General features: G+C 39.1%; 5 protein-coding genes across 5 annotated transcripts; 4 read left to right on the top strand and 1 right to left on the bottom strand.

Annotated features, from left to right (window-relative positions):
* Window positions 1-2,478: 2,478 nt before the first annotated feature.
* Window positions 2,479-4,141, top strand: BATDEDRAFT_11758 (uncharacterized protein; the record flags this gene model as incomplete). Its single annotated transcript, XM_006678832.1, has 6 exons — window positions 2,479-2,723; window positions 2,818-2,958; window positions 3,064-3,242; window positions 3,410-3,656; window positions 3,691-3,801; window positions 3,895-4,141. 6 exons carry the CDS (start codon window positions 2,479-2,481, stop codon window positions 4,139-4,141), a joined length of 1,170 nt encoding a protein of 389 aa, XP_006678895.1.
* Window positions 4,142-4,528: 387 nt separating this feature from the next.
* BATDEDRAFT_88578 (uncharacterized protein) lies at window positions 4,529-6,461 on the top strand. The gene is made up of 7 exons (XM_006679132.1): window positions 4,529-4,620; window positions 4,743-4,930; window positions 5,035-5,217; window positions 5,300-5,427; window positions 5,520-5,678; window positions 5,742-5,833; window positions 5,906-6,461. The coding sequence occupies exons 1-7, from the start codon at window positions 4,553-4,555 to the stop codon at window positions 6,372-6,374; spliced, it is 1,287 nt and encodes a 428-aa protein (XP_006679195.1). The 5' UTR covers window positions 4,529-4,552; the 3' UTR covers window positions 6,375-6,461.
* A 2,656-nt stretch (window positions 6,462-9,117) lies between these two features.
* Window positions 9,118-11,981, top strand: BATDEDRAFT_88922 (uncharacterized protein; the record flags this gene model as incomplete). Its single annotated transcript, XM_006679133.1, has 9 exons — window positions 9,118-9,219; window positions 9,281-10,034; window positions 10,096-10,136; window positions 10,217-10,348; window positions 10,429-10,590; window positions 10,652-10,827; window positions 10,928-11,154; window positions 11,213-11,535; window positions 11,658-11,981. The coding sequence occupies 9 exons, from the start codon at window positions 9,118-9,120 to the stop codon at window positions 11,979-11,981; spliced, it is 2,241 nt and encodes a 746-aa protein (XP_006679196.1).
* Window positions 11,982-13,150: 1,169 nt separating this feature from the next.
* BATDEDRAFT_24969 (uncharacterized protein) lies at window positions 13,151-13,626 on the bottom strand (the record flags this gene model as incomplete). The annotated part of the gene is made up of 2 exons (XM_006678909.1): window positions 13,151-13,521; window positions 13,596-13,626. The coding sequence occupies 2 exons, from the start codon at window positions 13,624-13,626 to the stop codon at window positions 13,151-13,153; spliced, it is 402 nt and encodes a 133-aa protein (XP_006678972.1).
* Window positions 13,627-14,168: 542 nt separating this feature from the next.
* BATDEDRAFT_30038 (serine/threonine protein kinase BUD32) lies at window positions 14,169-15,170 on the top strand (the record flags this gene model as incomplete). Its single annotated transcript, XM_006679010.1, has 5 exons — window positions 14,169-14,207; window positions 14,313-14,577; window positions 14,635-14,867; window positions 14,932-15,004; window positions 15,133-15,170. 5 exons carry the CDS (start codon window positions 14,169-14,171, stop codon window positions 15,168-15,170), a joined length of 648 nt encoding a protein of 215 aa, XP_006679073.1.
* Window positions 15,171-15,606: the final 436 nt, after the last annotated feature.

Consider the following 15,606-nt stretch of genomic DNA (forward strand, 5'->3'; position numbering starts at 1 on the left):
TTGTTCATGGCGTTTCGGGAAGCATCAATCTGCTGACTCTTCATCATTGCCTTGAATTTTTGGAACTCGTCAGTTCCAGAGTCTACAGCCGTACTAGAGACTGCATTTGTATTTATATTATCATTTTCCACCAGATTAGGGCCATCTGGTGTAACAGAAAAAGACATCCATTCAGGCTCTGAACGCGAAGAGTTGGCTATAGCATATTTAGAGTGTTAGAAGCTTGACGTTGAGATATTTACAGCAACATGAGCCAACACAATGACCAGATATGGGATTGCAAGACAGATGGAACCAGCAAGATCATTGCACTAGTATTACTTACTTGGTTTTGATGGTATGTATTTGGAAGAGTTTTCTAGATCTGGGCCAGCACCAGGCTCTGAGCGTCTAACAGGATTACGACCACCTCCAGAGAAATGGTTGTTGTAATCTCGAGATTGTGACTTGAGCCAACATCAGTTGAATAGTAAACCGAGTTAAACTACTGGATCTACACATTTCACAACACATGGGTAGACTTTCATATACCTTTGAAGGAGAAGGTTTTGCAGGTATTCCAGCGAGTTGAGCAGCAGTTGTAGATAGGGTAGTGGAGTGAGGTCGAGTCTGAGTTTTGTTGGTAAAAGACCCAGCAGCAGTATATGCAATAGAGCCAGTACGCACTGCAGTGCCTATCAAGTTCATAGTGTTGAGCAAGATGTTGATGCAACAACAGACTGACAAGTGTATTCCTGACTGGTTACAACTGATTTAATCAAGACTTTACCTTTGATAATGTCTGCCGACCGGTTGTGTCGCAATGGAATGACCTTTCCTCTAACCTCACTGACATGCGTATTAGATTGAAATCAGATTCAACATACAGTAGCTTAGTACAGTGACGAAGAAATCAACAGCAAGCTGAACAGATTCGATTCAGTCTAAGCGAATGCACTGAATGTCGTTACATTCAGTCTGAGTGAATGCATTCCGACTTGTGAGAACAGCAACACTTACAATATCTCGGCATGACTGGGCATTCCTTCCGGTCGCTGAACCAACGGACTGTTTCTCAAACTCAACATCTGAGCACTAGTGTAATGATAAATATTTCCATGTGTGGCCATTGCTCGAGTTGATGCCAATTCTGTGAATGGCAATCGTTTTAAACCCTAAAAATATTTCATTTTATCGTTTCCGCTTTTGTCAACTTTGGTTTCATTTCTATAAAAACTTGATGGCCGACATTAATGTGGAGGAGTTGCTGGATGCTCGCTTTGAACAAGAGGTATGGCTGCTGCTGTTTGAATTCCTGCTCAATCCATTGTGTCCACTATACACTGCTAATTTTAGAGTGGTTGTTTAGTGCTTTAAGCCCTTTCCTTTGAGTGGGCAAGTTGCATCGAACATGAATGCATTGGGGTGGTTTCTTGTGCTGCATTCTCATGCTAACTCACTGCTTTATTCTATGCAAACTCTACCTTTTAGCTGGCCAATCCTCAGCCTAAACATCATGATTCTAGCAAGTACCTGGATCGAGACTTGCACGATATGGACATTGAAAATCATTCACGGCATCATCATGCAAACATATCCTATCGAGAGGACGCTTCTCCAGTAGCAAGATATCCTTACGTTAGAGACTCTCGTCTCTCTCCTCATAAACTGTCCTCTTCAATGGCTTTTACTTCTAAAGGCGATCCTGCTGGGTTGTACGCTGCTGATGCTGATATCCTTAATCAGGGTTTAGATGATATTGAGGTCGAGGTGTCTGCTCATCTTAGGAGAACAAGTCGTGGTCATGATGATTTTGACGATCGTCGCTCTCTTGCTAGTGATGCAATGGGTTCTCGCTATGATGGCCACGAGAGTAAATCCAGATCTCATGAGAAACGGTCCCATCGAAGCTCTCGTACTGCTGATCATGACGAACGTCATGAGCGTTACCGTAGCTCTCGTATGAGTGAGCACGATGACCGCTATGAACGCTATGAGCGACGACATCGTGATCGCCAAGCAGAAAGTGAGCGCTATCATCATCCTTGCGAGGATGAGGTGGATCATGAAGGAGCTCGAGATTACGATCGCGACCCTCGCGAGATTTATGAAATGTATGATTCACATTCTCTTCATCCTGATTACGATGAAAGGGACAGACTTTTAGTGTCTGGTCATGACCCTCGTTATGATGAACGTCGGTCTACACGTACTTACCATGATGAAGAAGGATCCCGCCGTAGGTCAACCCGCTCCAGAGATACTCGCTCTCCCTCTCGTTCCTACGAGAGAGAAAGGGACCGTGATCGCAGAAGTCGTCGTTCTGATCGAGATCGTCGCAGTCGACACAGTCGTTCTCCATCTCGCAGATCAAAACGTCGTTCGTCTAGATCTGCTTCTCGCTCTCGCAGCCGTGATGCACCACGGCATCGGGATGAACCAACTAAAGCTCCATCAGCGGGAAAAGAAAGGTACTATTGCTTTTGCATATTTTGTTTGATGCTTTGCTATACCTATCATGTTTGTACATTCTTTTGTATACCAACCACTGTCTTTTCATTTTCATTCTGTAGATCACACGTTGAAACCGTTGAAGATGTCTTGGAGCGTGATAAGCGTACTGTATTCTGCATGCAACTTGCTGCTCGCTTGCGATCACACGAGCTTGTCAAATTTTTTGAAGCTTGTGGTAAAGTTCGTGATGCTAGTTTAGTCATTGACAAGCATACTGGTCGATCTAAAGGGTAATCTGACTTGACAAGCCGTTGTGTTGTATTTTACTGTCCTAGTGCAATGAATTACTAATACGCTGCTATGTCTATAAACTATTTGTGATAGCGTTGCTTATGTTGAATTTTATGAAGTAGAAGCTGTATCAAAGGCACTTGAAATGACTGGTCAGAAATTGTTGGGCATTCCTATTATTGTACAGCTAACTGAAGCTGAGCGTAATCGGGTTGCTTTGCAGGCTGCCTCAAAGTGAGTTACTTAAACAGTTGTCCATTATTGCCAATATACTATGGCTTTGATTTACATGTTTGGTTGGGATGATCAACTAACGCTTTTTTGCTGTTTGTTTCATAGAACTGTAGATACAGCTGCTTCTAGGATTTATGTTGGTTCACTTGATTATAGTCTTACAGAGCAGGATGTTGCAAATGCATTTCAAGGTTTTGGACCTATCGAGTTTATCAACATTCACATGGACAAGGAAACCGGTCATTCTAAAGGATACGCTTTTGTGCAGTATGTAAAAGATGCATGTCTGATAAACATGGAACAAGACCATTCATTTAATCTTGTCATACAACCTTTTTAGATATACACAAGAGGCTCATGCTAGGGCTGCTGCAAACCAAATGAATGGTCATATTCTCATGGGCAGACCGGTATGTACAATCCCAACACACTTTACTAGAATCGAGTATAGGGTTTCTCAACATATTTATTTTAAAACTACAGATTCGTGTTAATCTTATTTCAGAGAAGTCTCAATCTGCTCCAGTTACTAATGCCAGCAATGTTGGTATTGCTAGCGAAAATATTGCTACATTTAACATGGATGATGGTGAAATGGAAGGTTTTCAAATGAATTCGCTCTCTCGGGCTGAACTAATGGCCAAACTGGCTCGCACTGAACCCACTCTTTCCAAAACTTCTGCTTCTGTAGCAGCCATGTGAGTCGAAACGTCAACTGATTGATTGAGATAGTATATTTACTAATACTTACTTTGTGTTTGACAGTTCAACCAAGCCTGCAGTTGTTGTTCCAACCATGGAAACACGATGTGTGCTTTTAAAAAATATGTTCAATCCTGAAAAGTAAGTACTATATGCTTTTAAGCTAATTGGAAGCATGTGCTTGCTTTCTTCTTGCATTCGTTTCTTACTCTGTGTATGCTGGCCATTCAATAGTGAAGTAGAATCAAACTGGGTTCAGGAGATCGAAGAAGATGTCAAGGAAGAGTGCACTAAGTTTGGCAAAATTTTACATATCTCAGTTGATCCTGAATCTCATGGTCATGTTTATCTTAAATTTGATAGTCTTGTTTCATCACAGGCAGCTGTAAAGGCACTTCATGGTCGCTTTTTCGCTGGAGCACGAGTAAGTAAAGATGGCGGTGTTTTTTGGTTTAAATCTGCTGGTTTAATTAAATTCTAACATTTTTAATTTGGTCTAGATTGAAGCACTTTATATTGCTGATCAAGTCTATGATGCTCAGCATCCCTTGGCTGCTGGACTCTAACTCAATATTTTCCTACTGGTTTAGGTTTGGGCTCCAAGCATTTTCAATGGTCAAAATATTGATTGCGGCTGAGCCTTTAAAACTAAGTCCAAAAACTGTCCTTCAATAAACATATTTTTGAACTGTGTTTTGGGTCAATTTGACTATGTATGGGATAGGCAGAATGTATACTATTAATGTCGTTTTAAATTCACCAACAAGCCTAGTTGGTTCTACTAAAAACCTGAAATGTGCACTCATTGCTTGTTTTAAACCACCAACTGATCAAACGCGCTTCAACCAACTTTCAGCACCTATTCCTACACTGCATTCCATTCAAGTCATCCATGAATAGTGATACTACAAAATCATGCATGCATCCAAAGTCTGTAAATTTCAAAGTCGTTGACAACAAGTAAGATATTTGGCCTCGTTTACACTGACTTTGACAACACTTATATCATTTAGTAGATACCATAAATTCAACATAGCAAGCCCAGTTCTTGAAACATTAAAATAACAATAATATGTTATTAGCTTAATTAAAAAGGGTGTTCCATTGACTCAAGCTATATGCCAGGATTTACTTGTAACAGGGCATATTAGCTCATATATGGAGTTTTTTCATATGGCCGTCGAAAACCAACTCGGTATTGAATTTACGCCAGATATGCTGCATGCACTTCAAAATCTGCTGACCATTGCCGAAGACAGTTCAACCCGAGGTATATGCATCCACGTTTAAAGTACTATTCATTCACATACTACATACCCGTCATTTTTTACAGATTCTCTAACAGTAGTGAATATGATGGTACTATGGTTTTAGGCGACGCAAAGGCCATTTATGAATCCAAAAAAAACCTTGCTCAGTATTTTTTATTATCATCCAATTATAACATGGCAATATCCTATTTTCGCGAAACGTTGGATGCAGCTGCTGGAATTAAAGATGACCCGATGGTGGAAATTGAAGCAACCTTGAGTTTAGGCCATGCGTTGGAAAAATCGGGTAGCAGGCAACATGGTTATAGTCGCGATATTGAGAACTTGTGTTTTATTCTAATTCTAGATTGTAAATGTATATACTTTAGAGCATGTCAACGAATCCATCGAATGCTATGAAAACACTCGAAAATTAGCTGCAAGTCGTAACAATTTAGATGGTGAAATCAGGGCATGCCAGCATTTAGTCAGTGGCCACACCCACATGGCCGAAAGTGTAAGCAACTTGCGTATTCCATTCGTCTCAATAAGCCATGCTATTCAAGCTTTGATCAAATACTGACACACGAGTTTGTCAACTGCCAACAGTTTGAGTATTCGGGAGATTATGATCAAGCTATTTTCCATTACACCAAATGTCTCGAATATCTAACGCATCCCGTCTACGATGAGATGACCATCAGCGATATAGAATTTCGTTTAGGAAAAGTTCACAAGGATATTGGACAAATCGAAACTGCCATCAAGGTAGTATTTTGCTATAACTTGATCACCTAAAACAAACGCAAGACTCAGTTTCGATTTGATTAGTACTTGGAAAGATTTGTTGCCAAACCAAATCTAATCAATGATAAAAGTAGACAAGGATGGGCTCAAGCTTCGCTGGCCTCTTGTTACGAAAGGTAAGTACAACATGCCATGGTAAAACTAGTGCTTGAGATGACCATCTCACTGGTTTATTGCAATGGATGTAGTGCTGGAAACCCGCAGCTTGCAGCCTCATATCTTCAGCAGTTTATTTCAGCAGCCGAATCCGATCCGATCCAGCGCGTTGCTGTATCTCAAGCGTGTAACCAACTTGGCATGCTTTTCAACAAAATGGGTCAATTTGAACTAGCAGTAACTTATTTTGAGCGTCACTTTCAGCTGATGACAGAAATCAGTAAAGATGATATGCAGGATTTAGAACAAAATACACACCAGCTGAACGACGGTGACGGAATTAAATCACCGTTGCCTTGGAACAAGACAGGTTCCACGTCAAAGTTATCTACAGTTCGTGTTGGTGGTGCACAGACACAGTTGGGCATTTCAAAAGGAAATGCTCAAATGGCACAGTATTTCGAGACAATCGTCGATTGCAATGGACTTGCATCACTGCTGCTGTGGAAAGCAAAGCGTTCATTTGGGTCCTATTTACCTACTCGTTTAGAAAATATATGATGGATACTGGCACCACCAAACAATTCATTAAAAAGCTTAAATTCATTTTCAATTGAGTAATAAAGAGATAGAGCGGTATATGCAGTAGTTTAGAACATCTTGCAGGCTAATGTTCGTTGTGTGGTTTAGATTCTAGGTCATCTGGATTGCTGCTTTTGTCTGAAAGCTCTTCATCCTCAGTCTCCAAATCATCATCCAACTCATGCTCTGATGCAATATCAACAGCTGTTTGCTCCTCCAATTCCTTTTCCAGAGCTTTGATGCGTTCTGCAGATTTGGATACGCCACTCCAAAGCTTATCAATTAATGCCTTTTGCTCAGCAGATGTAGTGTTCCATTTACTAAAATATTGAACGGTACACAAAACACTGGTTACTATCAAATGGTAGATTCCAACATTGTAAAAATCATCATGCCAAAACAGTTGACTTGCGTGAGTTCTAACGCGCTTTGGGCCTCTAATTCCATAAGAGTATTGGCAAATTGGGTAGCATCTTTCTTGTGCTATAATAGTTGCAGTCAAATGATTCAATACAGTTTTCAGGACCAATGTGTACCTTTATCTGCAAACAACAAAGCCTACCTTTTCTGTTGCCACATGGTATGCAAATTTAAGAAGTGTAATCTGTTTATCCCAAGACTCTGGATCGTACTCCTCCATTGACTGGCAGGCCTGTTCACACATTATGGGAATGCACTCGCTATCAACTTGAGTGTAGTTATCAATACAAGACATGGCATCATTTTGACTATGATCGCATGCAGCGCAATGCTTGCTTTCGGCCAAATTGAAATCACTTGTCTGGGTATCGATATGTCGCAAATCAGAATGACATGTTTTTGATACAAGTTCTTTGTTCTCTTTAAGAGCTTCCTGAAGAGCAATTTTGAGTTCAGCACACTCCAGATGAATACCATTCAGCTTTTGCAATTCCATTCCTTGAATGATAAACTCTGAAGTGATATCACTATTTTTGGTTAGTTCGCGCCGCATGAGTTCTGCATCTTCCTCGAGATCCTTTATTTGGGCTTCGAGTAGATCAATTGCTGTATAAGCCTCTTTAAGCTCCTCAGAGTTGGATTCAGCTGTCTTGTGCACCTATAAAGATACAATACAGCACTAGTTAATACCACAGCAATAGCAGCATAATAATCACAATACATAAAAAGCTGCCATCCATTTCATACCGTTTCATTTTCATCAAGAGTGTGCTTTAGTGCTGTTTCTATTTTGTGAGCATGCTCTTTTACTCTTTCCAGTTCTTTTTCAAGCATAAAATTGACGGATTCGATTGACATGGCAGTGGTTTTCAGCTGTTCGATTTCTGTTTCCAGTTTTAATACCTCAACAACATGCTTACTCTCCTGTTCTTCAAATGTGCTGATCGCGTCATAACAGTCTTTGATTTCCATATTCAAGTTTTCGATTTTGTTGGCATCTTGTAAAATCTGAGCTTCTTGAATTTGAACTTGAGATTCCAACTCTTCTACACGAACCTGCTGAATCCACACATCAGCATAAGCTTGAGGTTGAGATTTCAATGACTCTACTTCTTCGCGTAGTTTTGATACAAGCTGACCAAGCTCATCTACAAGTTGATCTTTATCCTTTAATTTTGCTTTAAAAGCAGTATTTTCTGTAGACCATTCATTCTGGATGTGTTTAACGATTTCCTCACGTTCGATGACTTCGGCACGCAATCGCTCTTCAGTATCAAGCTGTTCAATTTGATCTCTCCGTAAGGATCTCAGTTCTTGCTGCAGCTGCACAACAGAAGACCGAAGGGCAAGCACCTCGGTAGCACGAGCCTCTAGCTCGATTTGAAAACGTATACTTTTGTTGGATTCTTCAGACAAACGAGATTGAAGAGCAGTCATGTCAGTCTCCAGTTTGGTTGTAGAAGGTACATTAGACTCTGCAGCATGGACCCCTTCATCATCAGACATTGGACAGTCGAATGTAGGGTTTTTGTTTATTGCATCCTAAAATAGCAAAATCAATCAACTGGATCCAATTTTAGCTGATCAATGCATGTTTTTAAACATAGTAACCTACAGAAGCATTGCATTGAGATCTGACACTAGATACACTGCGGGATCGAGTAGAGTGGAGTGAATTGGATATATGTGATTGAGATAAAGACTTTGTAGTGCGAGCAGCAGCAGTAGAAGACATGGGTTTTGTAGTTGAAGTCTGAACACTTTTGCGAATAGAGGTTGTAGCATTCTTAGTGTCATGTTTTGGTTTAGTAGTTTTTGGCTATAATTGAATAGAACAGAAGCTGTCAAGTTTATAAACAAGTACTGAATAACAAGTAAAGAATCTTGCCTTGAATGGAGTGCTGCGAGTAGCATTATTGACCAGTCCAGCAAGTGCAGGTCGTTGTGCAGAAGTGCCTGCTTTTGCCTTGGACTTCAAGTCCTGTTCATCCAGAATCAACAAGTTGGCTGTTTAGTAATGCATTTACTATGGCCAGTATCAAGACTTGAAGTTACCTTGAACTGAGCCAGTTTCTCTTCCCTAGTCAATGGTTTAGTTGTAGACTGAAGCAAGTTGTCCATAGAATTGCAGTTTGAAGTAAAATAGTCAAGTGTTCGGACATGTTCAGACATGAATTAACAGTTGATGAATCTGCTGCAGTAACAGCAGATTTGTTCAGATTTTTAATCAATTCAATTGTTCAACAGTTTTATCTGACATTTCAATTCTTGACTGTTGGTCATGAATGGAATGATAAATGCCATGACAGAACCTGAGAATTCAACACAACTCAGCCAGCAATCGTTGCTTTCTAAACCAAATTGCTTCAAGCGGTTTAAACCTGAAATCGCTGACTGCAGTAATGTAATTGTCATGTTTGGGATTTGTTAGTTATCAATTACTGACATCAAATCATATAAATCAGACAGAAACTTTGGTTGCTAAACGCAGGCGCTCTGCCGTGCCAACTGTTCATCACTTGAATGTCGCTCATACCGATACTTGTATTTCAAGCTCTCCGTTCTTGGTTCCTGAAAAAGCTTCTAGACTCTCATTTCCAACCACTTCACTGAATGCTGGGCGTAGGCTGGACAAGTTTCCTAAATCTCCTGCTAGAATAGGCTCAAAGTCTTTATTACGAGGCTTTCTCAGAACCATAACAGACCCAAACATTCCTGATTCTGATATTCAACTCACTGCATCACTTGATCACAAAGATTCCGTATCTGCCGCACCACATCCTCCTGCTCGAGGTGGTCGAGCAAGAAATCCATTCGCTATCAGACAAGAAAACAAAGTATTCAGTTCTTTAAACAAACCAAAAGATCCATTTTCATTACTGTCCGAATCTCTTCAGACTCAATCATGTTCTACTTCCACTGCCATTGAAACTACATTTTCCACTTCCATAAAATCTAAAGATTTGGATTCAGTCCAATTCAAACCATTGTCCCCAATTGATCATCTATGCGTAGCTGATAGATGTGCAGACCAGACCAATCTTTCTACTTTTGCAGTGTCTTTAAATCACCAGCTTGAAAACAATCAAGATAATCTTGTGCACAATACCTCTTCATCTCCAAAACTTTCATCATGTCAAACCACTGCTTTAGATCCTAGCTTTGATTCTCAACACGAAAACGACGCCAGTGATGAGTTGTCCAAAAAAGGCAAGCATAGTTTGTTTTAGAGCAAAGATTTGTAACGAGACTAACTTTTATAGTTTGTTTATAAACGCAGATGCCATCCGTTTCTACGATCTCTTGTCGCGAAAAAAGGATGTATGTGGTTGGTTGACGCTAATGAATCAAATGTTTAATGGCAGTTGTTGCTCACGCTTGATGTTTTGTTGATAATGTAGACTACACGGTTTCAAATAGGTATCGATAAGCTAGAAAAATGGAAGTCGGCGATTTTGATACCATCAGATACTCCCATTATAGATGCATCGCAGAATCCAACAGTTGTAAAAGGTTTCGAGGCAAAATCCGAGGTGAGTTTAGTGTTTGAATATACAAACTAAATAACTCGGTATTGTGGTTAATGATGCTTTGATTTTACTTGTTGACGTAGCGACATATTCAAACTTTGGATTCTCTCCCGCATGTTGATAGCACTCTAAAAACTGAAATTGTGGTGACATCCAATTATTCGCTCGACTGGTGTAATTTCGAAAACTCTTCTCAAGAGTCTAGATGCTTGACTCAGTTTACCTCTTTGTCTGACCCCGCAGTTGTAAGTATCTATTTTGGTTGGTTACAGCATTTATTTGGTTCTTATTTTTTGCTGTTGATAGACTCCATGTGAAAAATTCATGTGCAATACATTCCACTGGTCGTATGGATCTATCCCTGTTTCTCCAACTCTGCAACAATGTAGAACGCGAATTTTTGCTAAACAACGTCAAGGAGTTGCTCTTGCCGATCATGAAAAATTTGAACTAAAGTGTTTCCAAGATTCAGAAGAAGAATGGTGCGTGTTTTGCTATTTCAATTAAAAACTCGACACAATATCACCATACTGACAGTGTAAGATTTGATTTCAACACATGCTGGCTGTAAATTGCTTTTAGGAAGCATTCGTTTCAATCGCTGTATTTTACTTTGAAAAACAGCGAAACGTTGTATTTCTATTATGCAAGTTCTCAGTTTACTGCACTATTTGTTCAGTCAAGTTTAATTTCAAACATTTCTTTGAAACCTAAACAAGTATCGTCCATTCTTAACGGTGCAACATCACCGTTTGTCGTATATCTGACTAGAGTCACTATGGGCACAAGAATTCAGTTGGAAAAAGAGGGTGAGTGGTTTCATTGCTTTTTAATGTGATACTTGAATATACTTATATTTTGATGTAGATATCCAATGGGAGCTAGTCGAATCAGCATCCAATGTTGCTCAGACTGATTTGAAAAGCGATGGGTCCGAAAAAATACTTCAATTGAATGAAACAGACGACGAAAATGTATATGATGGCGAGGATGTATTTATATCTGGACCTCGTAAATGGAAACATGCTCGTAGTTTGGCTACTCTTAGAATTGTTGATTCTAAATCTGTACATGCATTGTTTGACTACATTTTAAACTGGACAGACCCGAGTATTGAAGCACGAGCAAGTTGCCTTCCAACACTTATTTCACCCAAACCCTTCTTGAATGCGCAGTTGAAACGTATGAAGGTAATCTAATCGCATTCATATTTTTTGAATAGCAGCTGCAGTTTACTACATTCCATACTATCATATTGCAAGTTATTGTAGATCAACAATATACTAAACTGATTGTATTTTGGAAATTTCAGGTTTTACGCAATAGCAAAGTACAAGTAGCCCACGAAGACTCATTGACAGGTCAATCCACTATACAACATGTATATAAGCTCCATTTAAGTGGTACGCTTCTTCCTACTCATTTTGAAGCCATGCTACATTGTCTAGTTGAACAGCAACGAAAATCTGCCAAAGAATACGGCAGCACAAGTAATCAAACTTTGTTTTCTGTCAAGGTGACAACAGATCATTCAACCATTGGACTTCCTGCGATATTTTCTTTGGCACGCGATGCACACACTCTATCCAATGTTCAATCCATCACAGCAACAAATGGGTGGCTATTAATGAAATAATATAATATATATAGCCTGTTTTTAGAAACGCTTAGAATCACAAAAAGGTGATTGGATAGGATTGATCTTGAACGGATTTTTAATTTCAATTTACAGTTCAAGTGATATTTTCCTATAACCGTGTTTACGTGAAATGCAACATTTGATGGATTCATCATGAATTGATTAGTTTGGTTGAAAATGAACAGTCGTTATGCTTTTATACTACAATTTGTTCAGTTTTAGCACAAGTCTATTTTGAACCTTTTTAAAGTCGTCTTCACAAAATGAATCTTGAATTTATCTTACAGTCCAATCAGGAATAGACAATGATCAAAGTGTGTTGTTTTGTGGAATGGAATGTTGCATAGCGTTGTTTAGAAAGTCAGAATAGTACAGTCTTGTCGGCTGTTTTGATCCATCTCAAACATACCGACCATCATATGATTACAAACTATAGTTTTGAACTGGTGTGTTTAAATCTTGCACTTTTGTCTTTGTATAGCCATACATTGTACAATCACCAGATTCATTCATTGCAATCTAGACATTTGCTTGAATATTCCCAATAAAGTCTGGTCACATTTCCTTATGATAATCTGTCACTTACAAATGTTGGGTTTTGTACGTAATATGGTTTTCAAGATCATTGGCATTGTTGGTCGAGATATTTGCATTGGGTAAAAGTCCACAAGTACACTTGCAGCATCTCGTCGTCCAAGTGTTGATGATTACAGGTTGCTAAGCCATCAATCAATGTTTGATGACAATATATTATAAAAAGTAGAGATTGATACGTAAAAGGACATGTTTTGAATGCTAAAACCAAAACCCATTTCTAAACAATAATTCAAAAGGACACAATGTTGTCCAATAGTATTGATATTCATTCAATATGAGACTATCATGTATTTTAGCTTATTTGATGTTCCATTTTACGCGAGTATGGCTGTAAATGAATCGGGTAAATATCAACGTCAACAGTGGTCATTTTATACTAATGAATGCATTGTTTTTGAAGAGATTCCCATTACGATCGATATTTAAAGTATCAAAATACATCCTTATTTGTATTTTGGACTGGAAACCATGTGGATTATTTTGCTTCATCCAGTCGATACTAGATTCACCAGTAATACTCAATACATTACTGTATGATATGAAACTAAATAAACAACAGTATCAAATGACTATTCTTGTATATTATCTAAAACAGGTTTATCGTAGGGCAAAGTGTCATTCAAGATCTGCAGCAGTTCCGTTAGCTGGTCTTCAGTAAATCGAATTTCGCATTCCTCGATAATTGCACTCAGTTCAATAGCAGACACTGGTCTCAGATTCAGCAACTGAAGTTTTTCGGCTTTTGTTAGTGACCATGTCTTGATAGCTTCCAAAAATGAATTCACTTGAGGTTTGGTTTGGTCTTTACATGGGAGTGCTGAGAGATATGTTACGACTTCGTATTCGACTGTGTGCAGGTCTTGAAAAGTTGCAGTGTTTTGTTTTTTGGAGCGTCGTTTTGTGCTTTCTTGAAGAAAGTTGAGAACCTCGCTATCGCATACTATATATATGCATTTAAAAATGATATTGTCAGTATAGGTCGATGCTTGAAGAGATGCTCATTATAGTACATACACAATGCAGAATTGATTTGAACTGTATTCATCACAGCTGATGTTTCTAATTAAATGAGCTAGATCGACAATGGTTGGTGTATGAAATTCAAGTCCTACAGCTGTATATGCACTTGCAATAGAAAATAGAATCAGTTTCACCAACACTACACTGTCCAAGAAATGCAATCAATCAAATGGAAAGAATTTACTGCTATATTCACGTCAAATACAACACTTGTGTACAAACTCATCTTTGTATTCTAAAAACTCGGATACATTCTAATTCAAAAAAACAATGATCGCATATATTAGTAATGCAGCTGTTACTTGCATGCCAATCACTCCATGTTTACTTGCAATGTTCATTTTGGAGAATTGGTGATTGAACAAGTGTCAAGGATTTGGGATTGCTAGAATAAAGATGAGCATTCGTTCAGTGTTTTATATTAAAACAAGCCGAGACTAGAGCTAAAGAGTTTACTCGACAGTGCTGTTTAGTAAATCAATTATTTCATCAAACTGTCATGTATTTTGGTCCCTTTATTCAGTGTTTTATTTTACATCAATACGATTATAATTGATATCCAACATCATGTCAGAGTTGAAAGTATTGAAGCAAGGCGCAGAAGCAGTTGAGTCATTCTTGAATGCCTTTAGTTGTGCGTATTGATGGCAGCTTGGAATGGATGAACTGACTATTCATGTTATTTTGGATGGAATGCATTGCTGCTGATAGAGGATTTACAGATGTGATTTCTCTGGCAGACCAGCGATTGCTAAACAAAGATTCAGAAAGACATATAGAAATCCAGTTCTGGATCAGAAACTAACAGCCAAGCGAGTGGTGCAGGAAGCTCGTTGCCTGCACCGACTGCGAAAGGCTGGGATAAATACTCCAGCACTGTATCTGTTGGATACAGTCAATAACACAATCTATATGGAATATGTAGATGGCGAAACAGTGCGTGATGTGCTTTGCAATACAAGTGGTTGCACTGAATGTAAGACTGAATAGTATCGAGTTGTGAGCATGCACTTGAATACTCACTTTTGTAAAGTAAAAGCTATTGCCGAGTCCATTGGATCGGATCTGGCTCAAATGCACGATATGGATCTCATTCATGGTGATTTGACTACATCTAATATTATTGTTCGTCGAGATACTCGCACTTTGGTTTGGATCGACTTTGGTCTTAGCTATGCATCTGCTCTAACAGAGGATAAGGGTGTGGATCTGTACGTGCTTGAGCGAGCCATTCTCAGTACACATCCCAACGAGGCAGCAGAGCTGGTAAGACCAATTGCTTGCTTTGTTTCAGACCATTTAAAACAAAGTCTGAACTCAATGAGTCTAGTTTGAGCACATTGTTGAATGCTACAAATCTAAATCCAAAAACGCAAAGCAAGTACTCGACAAGTTTGAAAAAGGTAAAACTCGCAGTCTATCAGATCCGAATTCGATATTAAAATGGGATACCTTTATTGCATGCTATTCTGGATATTGGTCATTCTGACGGTTTGCTTTTGACAATCATTGGATCTGCAATACAAAATAGTGCGACGGCGTGGACGAAAACGGACAGCATTTGGATAAAAATGATGCTTCATGGATCTGGGTTCCAGCCCAACATACAAGACTTGTTTATTTTGCTTTGCTGAATCAGATATGTCATCAAACATTTGTTAATGGCCACCATCTCCTTCGGCTGATCCTGGCATATGGCCAAATGTGCGTTCTGGGGAAATGAGAGGATTAAGCTGAGCAATGTATGTGATGGCCCACCTAATTAATGAAACATGACAAGTTATATTTTGACCGTATTTATGAAACCATTCATCTGTTGTTTCCAATCTATAAAACTTACATGAGCCAGCAGCTGATGGCTGAAATGACTAGAGAGGTGCGCCAGACACTGATCATGATGGGCCATAACAAGGGCGGGTTAGTTTCTATATTTATCAATTCAAACATTGCAAGTATGGACCAATACATGAATCCGTCACATTAATCCCAACAACTGCCTCCACAT

The sequence above is a fragment of the Batrachochytrium dendrobatidis genome (genome assembly GCF_000203795.2).
Source record: "Batrachochytrium dendrobatidis JAM81 unplaced genomic scaffold BATDEscaffold_6, whole genome shotgun sequence".
Lineage (NCBI taxonomy): Eukaryota > Fungi > Chytridiomycota > Chytridiomycetes > Rhizophydiales > Batrachochytrium > Batrachochytrium dendrobatidis.

Coding starts and splice junctions, on each gene's coding strand:
- BATDEDRAFT_88578 (XM_006679132.1), top strand. CDS start 4,553: ATGAATAGTGATACTACAAAATCATGCATGCATCCAAAGTCTGTAAAT. Junction 5,218..5,299: donor CCATGCGTTGGAAAAATCGG/GTAGCAGGCAAC, acceptor TATATACTTTAG/AGCATGTCAACGAATCCATC. Junction 5,834..5,905: donor CTGGCCTCTTGTTACGAAAG/GTAAGTACAACA, acceptor CAATGGATGTAG/TGCTGGAAACCCGCAGCTTG.